Source organism: Pongo pygmaeus, chromosome 6, assembly GCF_028885625.2.
Source record: "Pongo pygmaeus isolate AG05252 chromosome 6, NHGRI_mPonPyg2-v2.0_pri, whole genome shotgun sequence".
Lineage (NCBI taxonomy): Eukaryota > Metazoa > Chordata > Mammalia > Primates > Hominidae > Pongo > Pongo pygmaeus.
This window is the reverse complement of record NC_072379.2, coordinates 126,698,431-126,718,410: the sequence shown is the minus strand read 5'-3', so window position 1 is coordinate 126,718,410 and position 19,980 is coordinate 126,698,431. Positions and strand designations below refer to the sequence as shown.

The window sequence follows — 19,980 nt, the reverse complement described above, 5'->3', positions numbered from 1 at the left end:
GTTCTCCGTGCCAGATATTGTCATTCTTACTACCACCTACCACCCTAAAAAGGACAAAAAACTGTTTTTGTTTTTCTTCTATAGTCACACAAACATTTCTGATACCAAATGTGTGTGGGTTTTTTCCACACCAAGCAATCCTCTAATTCTCTGCAGACACCAACTGGGTGTTCTACAATTCAATTCAATTCAGACACTGTCTTCCTGGAATTAGTGTCAGATCCCACAAGTTAAAAGTGCCATCCCACAATACTCCTCCCACTGAAGATGCCAAGCTCAAGCCACCCTTAATGATTGACCAGCTATAAATTAGGTGTGTGTTCTCATGAGCCTCTTCTCGGGTTTATTAATTTGCTAGAATAGCTCACAGAACTCTGGAAAACAGCTTACTTACTAGTAACTAGATTTATATAAAAGTATACAACTCAGGAACAGCCAGATGGAAGAGATACATAAGGTAACATATGGGGGGCGGAGTGCATAGCCTCCATGCCCTCTCTGGGCACACCACCCTCTCAGCACCTCCCCATTTTCCCCAACCCCAAAGCTCTCCAAACCCCATCATTTAAGGAGGTTACCTTACATGGGCATGATTTATTAAATCACTGGCCATCAGTGACTGAACTCGATCTCTAGCAACCAGGCCCCACTCACACTTAGGAGCTTCCCAGAGTCACTCATTAACTCAAGTGTGGTTCAAAGGGGCTTGTTTGCTGGGCAGAGTGGCTCATGCCTGTAATCCCAACACTTTGGGAGGTGAAGGTAGGAGGATCACTTGAGCCCAGGAGTTCAAGACTAGCCTGGGCAGCACAGAGAGACCCCACCTCTACAAAAAATACAAAAATTAGCCAGAGGATCCCTTAAGCCTGGCAGGCTGAGGCTGCAGTGAGTTGTGATCGCACCACTGCACTCCAGCCTGAGCAAGAGACCTTGTCTCCAAAAAAGCAAAAAAGAAATGACCAGAGTTTTAGGAGCTCCGTGCCAAGAAGACTACGACCAGATATATATTTCTTTTTACATCACAATATCACACACTACCTTCTTATCCAAGAATAAAAAGGAAAAAGAGGAAGAGCTATGAGCCAGCAAATAAGAAAAAAGTCAGACTTCTCTCACGTGATTTTGCCTCTCACCTCCACCTGTCATCTGCACTTTAGGAAGTCAAAAATTTCCTTAGTCATGGAACTCTCCAGAACCCAGAGAAAGCAGATAAAAACAAAGCCAAAAAGGACCTACTCCACCTGTCAGTATTAAGACCTTAAGACACCTGGGGTTGGCGGGGCCGGCAACCAATTAAGAAGTACAGTAAGGCCAGGCGTGGTGGCTCACGCCTGTCATCCCAGCACTTTGGGAGGCCAAGGTGGGCGGATCACGAGGTAAAGAGATGGAGACCATCCTGGCCAACATGGTGAAACCCCATCTCTACTAAAATACAAAAAGCAAACATTAGCTAGGCATAGTGGCATGCACCTGTAGTCCCAGCTACTTGGGAGGCTGAGGCAGGGGAATCGCTTGAACCCGAGAGGTGGAGGTTTCAGTGAGCCGAGATTGTGCCACTGCACGCCAGCCTGGCGACAGAGCGAGACTCCATCTCAAAAAAAAAAAAAAGTCAACCAACCATGGGTCAAAAATATTCAAGAAAAAAACAGAGTAACAATGCAACAATAAAAAAATTAAAAAACAATATAGCAACTATCTACATAGCATTTACACTGTATTAGGTATTATTAGTAACCTAGACATGATTTAAAGCATACAGGAGGCTGGGCACAGTGGCTCACACCTGTAATTCCAGCACTTTTGGAGGCTGAGGCGGGAGGATCATTTCAGCCCACGAGTTCAACACCGGCCTAGACAAGATAGGCAGACCCTGTCTCCACAAAAAATTTATTAGCCGGGTGTGGTGGCATGTACCTGTAGTCCCAGCTACTCAGGGGGCTGAGGTGGGAGGATCACCTGAGCCTGGGAGGTTGAGGCTGCAGTAAGCCATGATTGTGCCACTGTACTCTAGCCTGGGTGACAGAGAGATTCTGTCTCAAAAACAAGTAAAATAAAATAAGATAAAAGAGGTTGTGCACGGGTTATGTGCAAATACTATCCCATTTTATACAAGGGACTTGAGCATCTCCAGATATTGGGAGGTTGGAGAAGTCTTGGAACCAAATACCGAGGGACAACAGTAATTATTTACCAAGGCCCAGGTGCTGGGCCCTGAGCTCCACAGAAAAGGCAAAGTGGCTTTCAGGAATAGTCTTATTGGGGAAATAAAACTACCAAACATAAAAAAAACTATTGAGTAATGAGCTACTAAGCAGTATTTTACCCTAAATTTTATCTAACATGACACCTGTAAGAAATAAACAGGTAAGGTACAAGTAAAGCACCCCAACCACCACCAAAAACAAAAAAGCTTACAAAAAAGGTATCAGTGGCCGCACTTTTAGAATCTTATACAAATGCTAGCATCAGAGCACAAAGACATACAGTTCAATCAGTGCAATAGTGCTTAGAATTATGAAAAGCTAAAAACAACATACATCAACAGAAAAATAGATAATATACATCCAAACTGTGGAATACCGCTCAACCATTAAAAAAGAATGAGGTAGATCTACAACAGAAAGATAGTCATGACAATTTACTACAAAAAGAAAATTGCCAGAGGAGGATAAGAATGAATGGTAGAAAACTGAGGGGCAAGGAGGGCAGAGAGAGAGGATTTTTTTTTTTTTTTTTTTTTTTTGAGACTGTGTCTCTCTTTGCCGCCCAGGCTGCAGTGCAGTGGCGCTATCTTGGCTCACTGCAACCTCCACCTCCCGGGTTCAAGAGATTCTCATCCCTCAGCCTCCTGAGTAACTGGGATTACAGGCACGCACCACCATGCCCAGCTAATTTTTGTATTTTTAGTAGAGATGGGGTTTTGCCATGTTGGCCAGGCTGGTCTCAAACTCCTAACCTCAAGTGATCTACCCACCTCAGCTTCCCAAAGTGCTGAGATTACAGGCGTGGGCCACCATGCCCAGCCAGGGATTTTTGTTTTTGACTTCATACCTCTCTACTGCTTGAAATTTTAACAGCAAGTTGAGTATAGAAATACCAATTATTCAATTACTAATACTGGATGACATCCACCTGAATGCTTTGAAGGAATTCCAGGATAAACTGGAAAACTGGTGACCAAAATGAAAAAGGGCCATCAAGGGAACTGTAAATGTGACCCCTAATCATAAGGACTTCATAAGACCTGAGAATTATTTTTACTTCCATATTAGACAAGCTAGTGGAATATAAAGACTAAGAACATTGAGTAGATCATTTGGGGTTTTAGTGTTGTTAAGAATGGGGCCTATGAATAAGAAACAGGAGAGATCCAAAAGGCCTAGGGATGAAGCTCCTCAGGATTGCAGAACAGAAAGTGAGGAATTTAAAATCTTAGTTTTGTAAATGACACTAAAGACTTCCATTGAAATAATGTGCCAAGTTATTGGTGCCAAATTACAGGAAGATCCTGGGAATCTATGCAAACAGACGGAAAAGTCGCAGATGAGTGTTAAAATGAGCATATGGCCTAAATCAGGCATATAAAACAACTTCTCAGCTGTCAGTTGTGACCTAGGAACAGGATCTGAGTCACTATAAGTGGACCCTGAGGACCCCAGCCCAATATTGAGGCACAAATTAAAAACAAAGCGTCCTGGGAACCATCAAGACAAATGCGAAGACAGAGAAACCACTATCCTCCCCTCATAAAATTCTGGTGCACCCACCCCCACATACATACATTTCATTTATCATTTATGTCCCGCCCCTTCAACTACAAACAGTACAGGAGTTAAACAGGATCAGTGGATCTCACATGCCAGCCCCAGATCAATCCCAAACTGATTCTTTCCGAATAGCCTAGGAGTGGCTTTTTTTGAAAATAGACCTTTCCAGGCCAGTCCCAGAGCTTCTAATTCAATGCCTGGGAAACGTCTTCTAGGTTGTCCTGACGCGATGACCTGTTTAGGAAATCACTGGGCTCCTTTCTCTCACTATGAATCTACTCCCAGAAAGGATTTAAGAAGGCTTACCATAAAAAATAAACTCAATAGTAAAGAAACTGTGTGAGCAACTGCCAAGAATAGATTAAAATGATTCCTATACAGGTTGAACATCCCTAATCCAAAAATCCAAAATCTGAAATGTTTTGAACACTAACATAATGCTCAAAGGAAATGCTCATTGGAGGATTTTGAATATCAGATTTCCAGATGAAGGAAGCTAAGCCCTAAGAATAATGCAAATATTCAAAAAACTGAAACACTTCTGGTCCAAGCATTTCAGATAAGGGCTACTCAACTTGTACTTGTGCATTAAATGGAAGTGAAAAAGATCTGAAAACAAAACTAAACAAAAACCAAAGTCCTGGCTCCAAGCAAGAAGAACAGAGCTCAGGACCCTATTAGCCCCCACACTCCCACCACAGTCTCCCAGTAAAGAGCAGGGCAAGAATAGACTCTCTCTACGAGCCAGAGGCTCCCTAAGTTGCCCCTCTCTCCTTCCCTTCTCAAGTCAAGATCTGCTTTACCAGGAAAATGTCACAGTGTTCTGAAGCAGAGATAGGACTAGGTGAATAAAACCCACCAGAACCATGTTCCTCTGGGTCTCAAGCAACACTCCCACTAGCTTATCATGATACACTACTGAAAGGAAACCAAGAACTCCCCCTACTTCTATCTACCCTCTCTCCACCCCACCATTCAATCATTTAGTCTCATTCTAACTGTCTGGTCTTCCACACTGGAAAACCATATTTCCACTGATCTTCTTTCTCAAACTAAAAATTAGAAAAAAAAAAAAAGAATAGGAACAGAAAACCTGCTTTATGCAAAATAAACAGCAATTCAAAGTCAAGCCGTTAAGGTATGAGATTTCTCAACTTTGTTTCAGCATGCCTAAATGAAATGTAACACAGGGTTTCTTATAAAATTACAGCCTTACGGGACTGGAAAGTGCTTAGAGACAATGCATCCAGCAACCTCATGTTAGAGAAAAGAAGAGTTTGAGGTGGAATATCTTACCCAACATTACCCAAATGGCAGCACCCAGGCCAGAACTTGTGTCCCCTGACTTCTGGGCCAATGATCTCTTCTCTCTGCCATGCTGCTTTCCAGGGACAAAGTTAATAAATTAGATCACTAACTTTAAGCACAGATTCTTTAAATCTCCTTTATTCCTCTTGATATACATGAGGTTGGTGCTATAAGACCACCCCAAGCAGACTACTTGCCACATAAACAGAACTAAGAACTCAAAGAGCCTCAAAATTTGTTGAGGAATAGAGAGGAGATGGTACCTTAAGTCACGCATGATAAGCATATAAGTGAAGAAAATGTGCCAAACCAGTTTATATCATAGATTACACATTTCAAAAATGGCATCTGAAAATGACATCAAAATTTTAATTAGTTTATTTTTCCCATAAGTTGCTTAACTTCCTAATTTTTAAAAAATGCCAACTGAAACCACTGTTCATTTTTTTCTTAAACATTAGAGTGAAGAAAAAGATCATTAATGTATCATATTGAGTCTAATGAAAGTAAGTGAAATCCCGTAACATTCCATCTATATCAAATGTTCACAACCTGTGATTCCACATAAATTTCTGCTGTAAAAGCAAAAAGCATATGTCAGTCTCCCAAGAGAGGAAGTAGCAACAGAAACCGGGTTGTATATCCATCTCCCAGCAAGAAATAAGAGGAAAAGCCAGATAAGCCCAGTAAGAGTTGAGTTCCTTCACTGCATTTGTTTTCCCTGATAAGGCACAAAATTTCCTACAGTATGTACCTATGCGCTTCTTGGAGAAATGAAATAAATCCAAAGATCAGACTCCAAAGGATATCTACTATGCCCCTGTTAGAACCACACCTGTCAGATGGATAGCTAGCCTACGCTGAGAAGTGAGTGGACAGCAGGCCTTAGATACCTTGTTACCTGAATTCAAAAACCTGGCCAATTTTCTCTGCTAAACCTACAAACAGAAACCACAATTTTCACTTGCTCCCCAAATTTCATCCTCCAAATAAACTGGGGCATAGACTTCACCAAATCATTTGCCCACTATTGCCAGCACTAGTCACTGGCCTCAGAAGTTCCCACTCATGTTAATGAGCCACAGGATGCGTAAGTGAGTTCTTACCTGATAATTAGTTTTGATCCCTGAAGCATGCTACTTTGTTTTTCACTAACACAGTTCACTAAAGCTTGCTAGGCAAAAAAGTACTGCCAGAGGCCAGAGCAGCAGTAAATTCGACGTAGTAACAAAATGCTAAGAGAAATATAAACAATGGCAAGTTCTAGATGCTATTTTGCTCTTACAAAGCCTACTTTTGGCATTTTCTTTTTTAATCCATGTTTTTCCCTCCATTAGAAGACAAATAGTGACTTTGGGAATACACAGGACTAGCTGATAGTCAGAAAATCTTAGTCTTAATCCTATTAGAAACAAGCATATGACTAAGTATTTTTTCTTATCAGTCTCCCATTCTTTTTTTTTTTCTTTTGAGACACAGTCTCACTCTATCACCCAGGCTGGAGGGCAACCGGCTCGATCTCAGTTCACTGCAATCTCCACCTCCCAGGTACAAGTGATTCTCCTGCCTCAGCCTCCAGAATACCTGAGAATACAGGCATGCGCCACCATGCCTGGCTAATTTTTTTTGTATTTTTAGTAGAGACGGGGTTTCGCCATGTTGGTTGGGCTAGTCTCGAACTCCTGACCTCAGGTGATCTGCCTCCTTCGGCCTGGGATTACAGGGATGGGATTACAGTGCTGGGATTACAGGCATGAGCCACTGTGCCCAGCCTCCCATTCTTAATATTTATTCAGTGTACTTAATGTCAGCTGTTGATCTCACCAGGGTACCATAAAAATTACCACCTCCACTGCCTCTCTTCCTTTTATCACCCTTAAACACATATATTACATAATAACTCAGGTTAAACCCAAACTATTTACATGGGATACTGAACGTGAAAAAACTGAAGAGCTACTATCAAAACACTAAAGAATAAATCACAGGCCAAGTGCAGTGGCTCATGCCTATAAACCCAGCACTTTGGGAGGCCAGAGTGGAGAAGGCCACTGAGTCCAGGAGTTCGAGACCAGCCTGGGCAACATAGCAAGACCCCATCTCTACAAAAAAGAATAAAAGATTAGCCAGGTGTGGTACCACACACCTGTAGTCCTAGCTACTCAGGAGGCTGAGGCAGGAGGATCCCTTGAGCCCAGGAGTTCAAGGCTGCAATGAGCCATGATTATGCCACTGCATTCCAGCCTGGCAATTAAGTGAAATCCTGACTGAAAAAAATAAAAAATAAAAAATAAATCATCAATGGTGGAAACCCCAGGGGCTTTGCATTTGCTGTTTCCTCGGCCAGGAACGCCCTTCCTTTATGGTTAGTTTTTGATGTCCATCAGATCTCAGCACAAATGCCATCTTCTGAGAAGTCTTTCCTAAACACAGTATCCAAAGGACCCACCCTCTCCCTTACTACCAACCACTCTGTCCCAGTCCCTTACCCGGTATCACTATCTTATATGATCATGCTTATTTCTTGTTAACTTCTTTATTGTCTGACTCCTCCATAAGCCATAAGGATAGAAATTTGATCTACTTTTTAAATTCTGTTTCTCCAATGCCCAGACAGAGCTTGACAGATAGCAGATGATCAATAAATATTTGTTCAAGAAAGAAAGGAAGGATGATTGCTATGATTCTATTTCATTAGTTACTACACTGCTAACATAACTAGAGCCAGATGGATGCTTCCTTTTGAAAGAAAAATGACAGAAAACCTTTAAGATACAGTCAAAACTTAGTGTTCCTTTACTTACAATCTTGATTAAAAGCTACCAGGCTTACCTGCTGGGAAATGGGCATTTTAAGACCACAGGGAAAAGCCTTCCATCCTAGCCTATCTACTTCTTTATAAACGGCCCTTCTAAAATATTGTTATTCAGCTACCTTATCCCTTGGAATAGTAGAAGGGTATTTTAAGTAGCTTAGGAAAGGTGGGTTTTGTTTGTTTTTTCCTGTATTGGGGGAACCCACCCCCAATATTTCAACATAGCCAGTCCCTCCGTTTGGGGTCCCTGACTTCCCGCAACATTCCTGCATGAGCTAAGTACACGTAAGAAAGAGCAGGTCAACAAACTACTCTGACCCCACTGAACTTTTCAAAGACACACACTTCTTAGTTCAGAAACCTAAGATTACACCTGTAATCCCAGCACTTTGGGAGGCCGAGGCGGGCAGACAGCTTGAGGCCAGGAGTTCAAGACCAGCCAACATGGTGAAACCATGACTCTACTAAAAATACAAAAGTTAGCTGGGCATGCTGACACGTGCCTGTAATCCCAGCTACTCAGGAGGCTGAGGCAGGAGAATCGCTTGAACCCAAGAGGTGGAGGTTGCAGTGAGCCAAGATAGCACCACTGCACTCCAGCCTGGGCAACAAAGCGAGACTCCATCTTAAAAAAAAAAAAAGAAAAGAAAAAGAAAGAAACCTAAGAAACATTTAGCTATAATGAACTGAATTATAGGTGGCATTTCCTAGAGGCTGTACACTGAAGCAATCTCCACTAAGCTACCCAGCAAGAAGTCTACATCTTGCTTTACAACAACCTGACAGCACAAGTCCCATTGAAGGAGAAAATTATGGCCCTTTCCTCCCTTGTGTCCCTTTGCTTTGGTCACCCAATGAGAATCATGGTTCTTAGTATAAAACAAAAGACTGGCAGAGGCATTCCTTTCCCCTTCTGAGGCAATTAAGTGGGTGGGGGGAGGGTAAGGTGAAATGGGAACTGGGATTTGGCACTGTCCGTCCTCCCTTCAGCCTTCCACACCATAAGCAGGATAAGATATGCTGCCTTCATGGCTGCTTCCGATAAGCACAGAAGATTCAAGAATTCAAGATTCATTCTGCTGTTGCGAATGCTTGACAAGACATGTGAACATACCCAAAGAGAAAAGAACAGAGAGTAAACCAGGTCAGTAAAAACAGAGAAAATAGCCATTTCAAAGCTAAGGGGGGTGACTCAATTTATACTAAGTACCCCAAAACTTCTCCCAACCTCATCTACTTAACATCTGCTGACAATATTCTGTTGCAGTTAAAGAATATCAAGCAAATTATTCAAAGAAACCCAGATTTTAAATCCTTCAGGGTTTCAAGAAAATAAGATCTGATTTGATAGAAGACATGTATTTATCCGGGTTATATTTTGTCCACCCACATACTTGCTAGTCTCATCCCAACTCAGAAAATACAAATCCATCTTCAGTTTTTCCATTATCCTTACTGATTTTTTCTGTAACAACTCCAAAATATCTGTATCAACTTACTGTCCACTTCCTCCTTAAATATTCCAGAACCACCTCTGTCCCTTCACCCCAACTCTCAATAGCAGACACAGGTGTTAACATCACCCTCGTTTTTTAAAAATTGGTCAAAGTGTTTACAACTGGATTCCCAAGTTCTTCAACCTTAAACAAAATAACGTAGGACTTAATAGGATAGCAAAGCAGAGACCAGAAGAAACTTGTGCCTTTCACGGCCCTACAACACTTTCTTTTGCCAAAAAAGAGGAAGGACTATTCCTCTTTACAGCAGCAAACTTCAACCCTAGATGATTTCAGACCTTCAGCTCAGCCTGAGTCCAGATAAATCCAAAGAGTTCACAATGAAAAGCGTAGGTGAGTGTTCCAATTTCTACCTCTCTCCCAAAAGGCAGAAAAGTAGTGTCTCCTGTTTTCCTATTCATCAAACTATTTCTCACTTTCATCTGTCACAGACCTCCATCTTCCTTTGTAGAGTTCTTGCAAAGCAGTTCCTAGTACCAATGGAAACTATTACTCTACAGGAAAATACAACTTTGCTTAGCAGAAGAGCTTCACACAGAGCAATTTGCCAGTGGTCAATTTTTCATTCCAGACAAGGCTTCTAAGCCTGGCACAAATCTGCCTGTCACTCTGCAGTTCACTCAGCTTTCCTCCCCTAATCCCTGCCTGTAACTCACCCATCCCCTGTAGTGTGGTCAGAGAAGGCAGTGCAATCCATACTCAGTACAGATGGCTCAAATCACTGAATTGTATATGCCACTTCCCAGACTCAATCATCTTCCACACCATACTCCTATGTGAAGACCATAAGCACCAAATGAAGTCATTTACCATAATAGCAGCTCCCAGACAAGACAAGGAGTAACAACTAATCTTTTCTCAATTATAGACAGCTTCACTATCCTGCAATTTGTGGTTACGCATCACTGGCCCCACCCTCCATGTTATAAAGTAATACCCTGGAGTCACGAAGTCAAGAAACATCATGCATGATATTGAAGAGCATGTGCCGTGGCAGACAGGCCTGGGTTCAAGTCTCACCTCTGCCTCTTATTACCAATATAAGGTACCTGTCTTTGGGTAAACTATTCATTCTAAACCTCAAATTACACATCTGTAAAATGTGGCTGATAATCATTATCTACTTGTTAGGTATTACAAATGAGACAATATGAGCAGAATACTCAGCACAAGACATGACAATAAACAAGTAATTGGTGATATTCAGTATCCATGGGGGTAATTTGTGGGCAGTCACCGCATAGAATCCAGATGCCCTAAAAGCCTCCAGCATTGGCGGAAACAAAACTATGTTCAGCCTCATTCTATTCCCATTCCACAAATGAGAGAGACCTTTAAGAACAATTTAAACCTCAGCAAGGAGAAATCTCAGAAAGATCCACTCTTTCTTACTGCCAAATCCAACACCGGACAGCCAAGAGACGTTTTTGTTCCTATGGTGAAGAGAAGATCAGTGCAAATGAAAAAGATAATGAGACAAGAGCCACTTTAGGATAATCCTTTCATGGGTCAGGTCAGTATTTCAGAGGGAAAATATATGCGGATCTTGGAAATTCTCTTCTCATTCAGTTTCAGATCAGTTCTGACCCTCCATTATACATAAACAAAAGGAAAAGGCAGTATTGAAAATCCCAAGAATCTTGGCTGGTGGCAGACTATTACCTTAAGAAATGAGCACATGGGAAGTGGGCGAGGGGATCTTAAAATCAGCTTTACACACACATAAGCTGCAGAACATTTTAATCTTGTGAAAGATAACAGGATAATAAGATAGAATTTTTTTTAAACTGGGTCTTGCTATGTTGCCCAGGCTGGTCTCCAACTCCTGGCCTCAAGCAATCCTCCCACCTCGGCCTCCTAAGTGCTGGGATTACCACCATGAGCCACCGCACCGGGCCTAAAATAGAATTTTTCAAAACTTTCTACAACAGCAAAACTTGTGGAGCTTTAGGAGAAAGTATCACAAAGGATATTTGCTGTTGCAGATAGAAATGTCAGAACTGCAGTATGAAACGACATCTAAAAGTTTACAGTCATCATAAACCAGAAAATTGGTAAAACCAAGAAATGTCAGGTTTCAAGATTTGGGAGGGTTTTGGGGAGAAAAACTGCGGGCAGGTGATAAACTGAATTTATATTATCAAATTATCATGGAGCTAGGAGTAAATTGTAAAAATAAACTTTGCAGGTTCAAATTCAAAATTCAAGAATTTTCAAAAAGTTGAGGGTATATAAAATCAGGCAGAATCTATAATGCTATGAGCACTAGACCAGGAATCCGAACACTTGGGCTCTTGCTATGGCTCCAACCCAAATCACCATGTGACCTTAAGCAAGTCACTTGCCTTCTTCAAGCCTAGCTCCTTATCTTTAAGGGACGGGAGAACAATAATGATTACTAAGATTCTTGCCGGCCTAACCTTTTAGAAGTCAAAAGTACACACAGATCAGGAGCTTTCAGGTCGACACAAGAGGTGGAGGGTAAGAGAGGAAAAGAGGCCCACAGAGTGAGAAAACTTGGGAGTCAAGTAACAGCGTTTGTGGGAACAGAAAAGTTTCATGATGACCAAGTACTCGTAGAGAAGAGACGATGTCAGGATCTCGAAAAACTGCTAACTACTCAGCATATGTCAAAATGAACAGAAAGACGGGGGATGGGAGGACAGATATCAACGAACTGTCTCTGTTAATCAATCAGTAATCGATCTGTCCTGGTAAACAGACAGGAGATCCGAATGCCGCAACCTCGGAAATCACTGTGACCCCTGATGTCAAGGTGTCCGGGAGGCAAGGAACAAGGGGACTTCGTGTCTGCTTCCGTCTAGTGAGAGAATTCGGAGAATCAACGAAAAGTGAGGAAGGGGGCAGAGGAAAGGGGATCTGGGACACGGAGCAGGCTGGCGGGAGGTGGAGTCAATGCCTGACTCCCGCCTGAAGGCAGGCAGAGGGGTCGGTGTCCGGGGCCCGTTCTCACCATCTTGACGATGCCCCGCTGCACGGTGGGGACCGCGGGTCCCCCGGAGGAGCCGCCGCTCTGCGCGGAGGACGCCATGTGTGGAGATGCAAAGGCAACGAGTGGAGCGGCTGGCCGGACTGGAGGTGTCAATGTGGGTGTCGGTGTTGGTGAAAGGGAGTCGAGGCGAGGGGCAGGCTGGCTACCAGCTGCGGACGGTGGACAGGACGGACTCGCCGGGCGCTCACAGGAGCAGCAGCGGGACACGGAGCGAAAAAGACGCGATCTCCGCCGCCGCCACACGTTCTACTCGCCGCGCAAGCGTGCCAGAGCGCCACCGCCCTCCGGCCAATTAGCGCCCAGAGCCCGCCGGACCTCAGACCAATAGGCACCCTGCTCGCGGAGCCCCGCCCCTTGGTCCCCAAAACGGTGGCGAGTTCCAGGAAGCGCTGAAAGAGTTGATTTGCGAGGATGGGCTAAATATGGGGCGGAACTTCCGGGGCAGCCTGAGTAGGTAATGTCGGGAAGTGTAGTGGGAAGGAAAGGACACGTCAGCATCTGGCCGCGGGGCGCGGGGGGCCATGGGAGCCCCAGGGGCGGAGCCAGCCGCGCCCTCCCGCCTGACCCCGCCCATGACGCCCCTCCGCGCTGGCCTCGGGGGCGCACACTTGTTTACCCACCTAGGTGGGCGCCTCTGTACCCGGGAATGCGGCCTGGGAGGGTGGAGCCACGCAGGCAGAGTCCTGGAGGAATCTCCGTACCCGCTCCACTCGACTTCCGACATTTTACCTTGGCTAAAAGTATGGAGAGAACTTGGAAAAATCAGCGCTTTGTGGAACCTCCTACCGATGTGGGCTTTGACCTGCCACGCGGCCGCGCGCCCTAGTTGCAGTCAGAGAGTGTGTCTTGGTCTTGTTTGTGTCGCTGGGGTCTAGCACTTGTGAGGCGTTCCTTTAATGTTTGTTGGTGGGAGGAATAAATGTCTCTTAGAGGAAGGACGTGCCACGAATATAGGGGAGAGTGACCCTCGCCTCGTTCTTCGGTCTGTTCCCAGCTGCTCCCGTGGCGTTAGGGAAAAGCCTCGCTTCACGCTCTTCCCCGACCCAGTGTGAAGCGTCTCCAGCCACCGGATACCTTCCCTAGCCCCAGTAAAAAGGTGGGAGAAGGAACGGGAGAGCCAGGGCCTACAAATATTTAAGTGACTGTTTAGCGAGAACTAATATTCGTTGAGTGCCCACTATGTGGAACCAAGGACCTTGCATGTGTTATGTCATTTAATCATAAAACTTGGCTCTACACCGAAGACAGTACTTCCCCTGCAGTTCTTTTTGTTTCTCTGGTTTTGTGGGTTTTTTGAGACAAAGTCTCGCTCTGTCGCTCAGGCTGGAGTGCAGGGGCACGATCACGGCTCACTGCAGTCTTGACATTCCCGGGCTCAAGCGATCCCCCTGCCTCAGTCTCCTGTGTAGCTGGAGCTGGTACGGCGGGTCCGCGCCACCACGCCCAGCTAATTTTTTTTTTTTGTAGAGCTGAGATCTCACTTTGTTGCCCAGGCTGGTCTCCTGAGCTCAAGCTATCCTCCTACCTTGGCCTCCTAAAGTGCTGGGATTACATGCATTATCCACAGTGCCCGGCCCCCTGTTCTCTTAAAAGATTGTAAATTTATTCTCCCACACTAAACATATCCCAGGGTAAAGTTTTGAGGTCACCGTCTTAGATCCCTAATTTGCCACCCTTTTCCAAAAAAAAAAAACCTCTGTGGAAGTTCGTTCCATCTGATTATACTCCTCTCCATCTCGTGGCTTTTCATCTACCGTACCCCTATTTCTACCCTGTCATTCATTGAAATTGTTAACACTTGGTGCACGGTCTTCAGCCAATAATCCTGAAATACTTCAATATCTATGAGCATGACTTATCCCATACCCTGGCCTCTTTGCTCCTTGACCTCATCTTCAGTAAACTTGACCTCTGCACCAATTTAGGACGTTCTATAAAACACCACAACTTGATAGGTACGATTGTAAACTCAAACACTTTGTCTTTGATCATAACTGCTGTCCTCTTTCCCTTCTTACTCAGTTAATTATCTTATATCTTGTATTAGTTGCATAACAATTTGCCCCAAAACTTAAATACTAAAGAAAACAATAAGCATTTATCTCACAGTTTTTGTGGGTAAGGAATCTGGGCTGGGTGCCTGCCTTTTCCTCCAGGTCTTCTCTTATAAAGCTGCAGTCAAGGTGTCAAGGGGAGTTGGGAAGGGGACTGTGGTCTCATCTGAAGGTCCTCCTCTGACTGAAGGTAGATTGCTTTCCAAGCTCACTCATAGTTGCTGACAGAATTCAGTTTCTCAAGATGTTGGACTAAGAGCCTCAGTTTTTCGGTGGTTCAGTTTCCTTCTACATGGGTCTCTCCGTAGGGCAACTCACAACATAACAGCGGGTTTCCATCAGAGCAAGCGAGAGACAACAGAGGACAAGCTTTAACTAGAATTTAAAGTCCCTGAACTCACTACCCTTGCTTTACCGGCTCCCCTCTGCCTGCTCCTGGATCCTTGGCTAGACTCCATGCACTGTCCATCATTTTAGCCCCTTTCCTACCAATATCTTCATCTGTAATTCCCATTGTCTTTCACTGGGCCCACCTGTCAAAACCTCAACTCTAGGCCCTCTATAGCTCTCTACTTTCTTCAAACTTACCACTTACCTGGAGAAAACACTCAATTCTGCAGGTTGGTGCCACAGTGAATTAATTAATGGGCCCTCACACAGTGCCTGGAATTTCTTCTCTTTATTCAATCGGTTCAGCCTTGAACTCTATTGAGTTTGTTTTAACTGACTCCACTGTCTCCCATACTCTGAAAGTGATAAGGCCTCCTACTTGGGAGAGAAAATCATCAAGAACTCCCTCAATTTCCCACCACTGAATCTAAAATCTTATCTTCCTTCTCATTCCTCTCTTCTCCCTTGTTACTGTTAACTAAAGAAAAAAAAAATCAAGCTTTTAAAGAATTAAAGTTAGTTTTATCCAGAAGTCTTACTGAGGCGCAAGGACTACATATAGCCCAGGAGCGGTTGCCAGACTGCTCCTGCACAGTGTTTCAGCCCATTGCTTATATATAGGAGGTGGAGGTTCAGTACATGCAAAATCACATCAAAGCTTGGGTGTTAAGAGTACATCTGGTTATAGATCTCTAAAGTACATTTGGTTATACATGGTAGAAGCAGAACCACTAACTCTGTCAGATGTTATCTTATGTGCAGGGAAAGGCAAGGACTAAGGTCACTTATCTTTTATGGACTATATTGACTCAGGCAAGAGACATTGGGGGCCGTGTGCTTTATCCTGTTTTGTCGTCATAGCATCTTTCAGGATAGCGGTGTGTCATTGTTACGGTCAGGGGCTTTGTGAAATTCTGCTGAGAAGCAGAAATGAGGAAACATGGCTTCTTACATTTGCTACCTTGTCTCACATTACAAAGAAAAAACTCCCTCCTACTCTTCAGGCTAAACTCTTTGTCTTAGTTCTTGATCTGCCCCCTCCACATTTCCAATCATTCCCTCTCCAGTTTTTACAGCTTCTCAGTTTATCCTAGGTTCTCCTCATTAGCATTAAAAAAAATTTTTTTAATCTTAAAAAAGAGTAGAACAAGGAGTTCAATCTATAACTGACAGTGAACAATCAGTTGATATAACACTACCTTCAGACCAGCCTCATTAGCATTTAAGTATTCTCAAATTTTTTGCTTTGTAAAAGTCAATTAATTAAATAAATTTTTCCTTCATTCCACAGCCATCTCCAGATATCTCTCCTCCCTTCACAGGCAAATCTTCTTGCTAAAATTCTCTTTGTTGCCTTCACATCGTCACACCACATTCAATCCTCAGCCCTCCACATTCTGACTATTGCCCTTACCAATTTACCAAAACAGTTCTCTCCAAGGTCACTGATGACCTCCTTGTTACTACATTCAGTGGACACTTTTCAGACCTCAATTTGCTGAGGTCTCCGTAGCATTTGACGCTGTTTGCCCCTTGAAATGCCTTTCTACTGAGATACTATACCTGTGTATCCCTCCTATCCCTCCCATCTCCTAGCTGCTCCTTCTCATCTCCATTGTGATGACTCCTTTGCCTGACCCTTAGTATTGATGTTCCTCAGGGTTCTCCGGAAGGCATCTTCTTTTCTAATTCTAAACGTTCTTAAGACATCGTATCTACTTCCATGACTGCATACCAATGACTCCCAAATATATACAATTCCTGTTAAAATCTCTCTTGAGCTCCAGACCCATCTGTCCAGCGATACTCTAAAGATCTGCTCATGGCTGGGCTGGGCGCAGTGACTCACACCTGTAATCCCAGCACTTGGGAGGCCAAAGCAGGGGGATCACCTGAGGTCAGGAGTTCGAGACCAGCCTGACCAACATGGAGAAACCCTGTCTCTACTGAAAATACAAAATTAGCCGGGTGTGGTGGTGCATGCCTGTAATCCCAGCTACTTGGCTGAGGCAGGAGAATCCCTTGAACCCAGGAGGCAGAGGTTGCAGTGAGCTGAGATCACGCCATCGCACTCTAGCGTGGGCAACAAGAGCGAAACTCCATCTCAAAAAAAAAAAAAATCTGCTCATGGCTATCACCTGAAGAATTCAAATTCAACATGTGTCACAAGGAACTAATTCTCTTTCCTCCCAAACCTGCTCTGCCTTAGTATGTGTCTCAGCCCATACAATGGTACCTAAAGCTACCCAGTTTCAAGCCTAAAGCCTTTGTGTCATCTGTGATTCCTCCCCCTTCCTTCTTTCCCATTCCTTAGTCAATCTTGGAAATCTGTTGGATCTACAGCAGCACACTCAAACACACAGGCCCTGGAACCAGACTGCATGGTTCACATCCCAACACTGTATACCTTGACCAGGTTGTGTAGTATCTCTGTGCCTTAGGTTTCTTGTCTGTAGAATAGAAATGATAATAGGACCTACCTCATAGGATTGCTTTGGTTTGCAGGATCGTATGAATCAGTAAATGTTAAAGACTTAGAACATTGCCTAGACCTATGTGTTAATTTTTTAATGATTGCTAGTAGAGAAGGGATTTGACACTAGCTCTTATGACTCTAAAGCTCATGATCTTTCCCCTATGCCTTTACAGGAAGGAAAGGGACTTTGAAATCCTTAAAGAAGACTTTTTTTGTGTGCAATGGAGAACAAACACAGAATGTAGTCTGAAGATGCACAGGATTCACTGAAACAAACAAAGCATCCTATTTCTTGAACTTCCTTGAAAATAAATTTAGGAAATATGTTCCTCTCAGTAATAATGGCCTGAATATATTGAGCACTAAACATATGCACTAAACAGACTCTGTGCTACATGCTTTTACCTACATTACATAATTTAACCCTTAAAACAATCCTATGAAGTAGATATAGTCAATCTCTTTCCACAAAGGAGGACATTAGTGCTTAGAAAAGGTGATCAACCAACTCTAGGTCAACAGCTAATAAGGATGGAGTCAAGATTTGAACCTAGAACTTTCTACCATAAATAGTCTTCTCTGAGCTATTTGACTAGCCTGCTTCCAAGATATCCAAGCATGTTCCTCTCATCCTGGGCCTGCACCTGTAGAATTCAGAAGCTGAGCAAAGAAAGAGTTTTCAACTCTCCAGTAAGTTTCCTTTGGGAAAACAGGAGAAAACTCAACACTGTAGAATAACTTTCTGCCTCCATTCTTCCCAGCCCACCTCCAGCTTCAACCCATTCGCCATACTGCTAACCTGATGTTCTTTCTAAAATGCAATTTTCAGCCAGGCACGGAGGGTCACACCTGTAATCCCAGTACTTTGGGAGACCAAGGCAGGCAGATCACCTGAGGTCAGTTCGAGACCAGCCTAGCCAACATGGCAAAACCCTGTCTCTACTAAAAATAGAAAAATTAGTCGGGCATGGTGGCACGCGCCTGTAATCCCAGCTACTAGGGAGGCTGAGGAAGGAGAATCGCTTGTACCTGGGAGGCAGAGGTTGCAATGAGCCAAGATTGTGCCACTGCACTCCAGCCTGGATGACAGAGCAAGATAATTTTCAATCACATCAACTCCTTCCTTAAAATTGTAGTGCCTCCCCCACCCCACTACCCCCTACCCCACATAGCATAGCACCCTCACCACGTGGCCCTGACCTACTTTTCAGCTTCTCCTTTCACTCTCCTCCTCCTCCTTTTTTTTTTTTTTTAGAACAACCCTATGAAGTAGATATAATCAATCTCTTTCCACAAAGGAGGACATTAGTGCTTAGAAAAGGTGACCAACCAACTCTAGGTCAACAACTAATAAGGATAGAGTCAGATACAGTGTATATTTTTTTAAAAGAAAAGCCTCACAAACCCAACTTGTCTAAACCAGTGCTATCTAAAAGAACTTTCTGCAATGACGAAAATGTCATATATATGCTCTGTCCAACACAGTAGCCACCAGCTAATGAGCCCTTGAAATGTGGCTAGTGCAACTGAGGAAGTAGATTTTTAATGTTATTTAATTTTAATTAATGTAACACATATGGCTAGTGACTATTGCGTAGCATCAGATTAGGTGATTAAATTTGAATATTGCTGTCATATCTGTTACCATAATCTTCTATGTAGGTTTAAAAAATATTTCTGTATGCTTTGTGTAGCCCAAACTTGGTTAAAATGAGTAATAGCATAACCCATCATTTAAAAAAAGTTTTAAGAAACAACAAAAAAGTTTAGTTTGTAACATAAAAGTGGAATGCACACATACTGTTAAGAAAAAAGAAAAAAAATCTTATGCTTTGGGCTTAGACATTATTTCTCAAACCTCATAGTAGAAAAAAATTATTTCAACATAAGGATAATAATGCGCTCTTCCCAATTTGCCTTATCTGTATAATAACTCAATGTAAAGGACTTACGAAAGTGTAATCCTCATTTATATAAGTCTATGATTGGGTAACAATTACAAAACTTTTAGTTAATGGATCAACTTTGTACCCTGTCCTGTTGTCATTTAATGGCAAAGCCAAACTTCATTCTATTCTCCCAAATGTCGTTAATCAATGCCACTGGGTTCTCAGTAGCCTTAGATAATTGTATATTAATTCGCTCCTGCTGCAGCTGTTGGCTTTGGCCACTGTCACATTGTATCACTCCCAACCTTGCTTGCTACACAAATTTCTAAGAAAAAAGGCATAAAAAAAACTTTATGCAATTGTACCACTTTTATTATAAGGTAGCAAGTTGTTCTGAGACTCTGTAAACTGAGATGATCAAGATATTATGAAGATTCCTTTCTCTCCTCAGAATCCTGAAGTCAGTCCTAAAGTCAGCAAACTCAGAGTTAAAGTTTCAGCAAGTAACAGCAAACTAGATTAACCATGGCATAAACATACAGAAGTCCCCGCTTATCTGAAAGATATATGTTCCAAGACCCCCAGCAGATGCCTAAAATTGCAGATAGTACTGCAATAATTGCAGATATATATTGTTTTTTCCTATGCATATATACATACCTATGTATGTTTAATTTTAAATTAGGCACAGTAAGAGATTAACAATAATAACTAATAAGAAAACAGAACAATTATACAATATACTATAATA

The 19,980-nt window shown here is 43.0% G+C and overlaps 1 protein-coding gene across 2 annotated transcripts in view; it reads right to left on the bottom strand.

Annotated features, from left to right (window-relative positions):
* The window catches only part of SND1 (staphylococcal nuclease and tudor domain containing 1), a 434,013-nt gene extending 421,304 nt beyond the window's left edge, over positions 1 to 12,709 (bottom strand). Inside the window, exon 1 of one of the 2 annotated variants that reach the window (XM_054497017.2) lies at positions 12,382 to 12,709. In XM_054497017.2, coding sequence (XP_054352992.1) covers positions 12,382 to 12,459 — 78 coding nt within the window. In that variant the 5' untranslated portion in view covers positions 12,460 to 12,709. The remainder of the gene's footprint in view (positions 1 to 12,381) is intronic. The other variant, XM_063668433.1, reaches the window with a different exon arrangement.
* Positions 12,710 to 19,980: the final 7,271 nt, after the last annotated feature.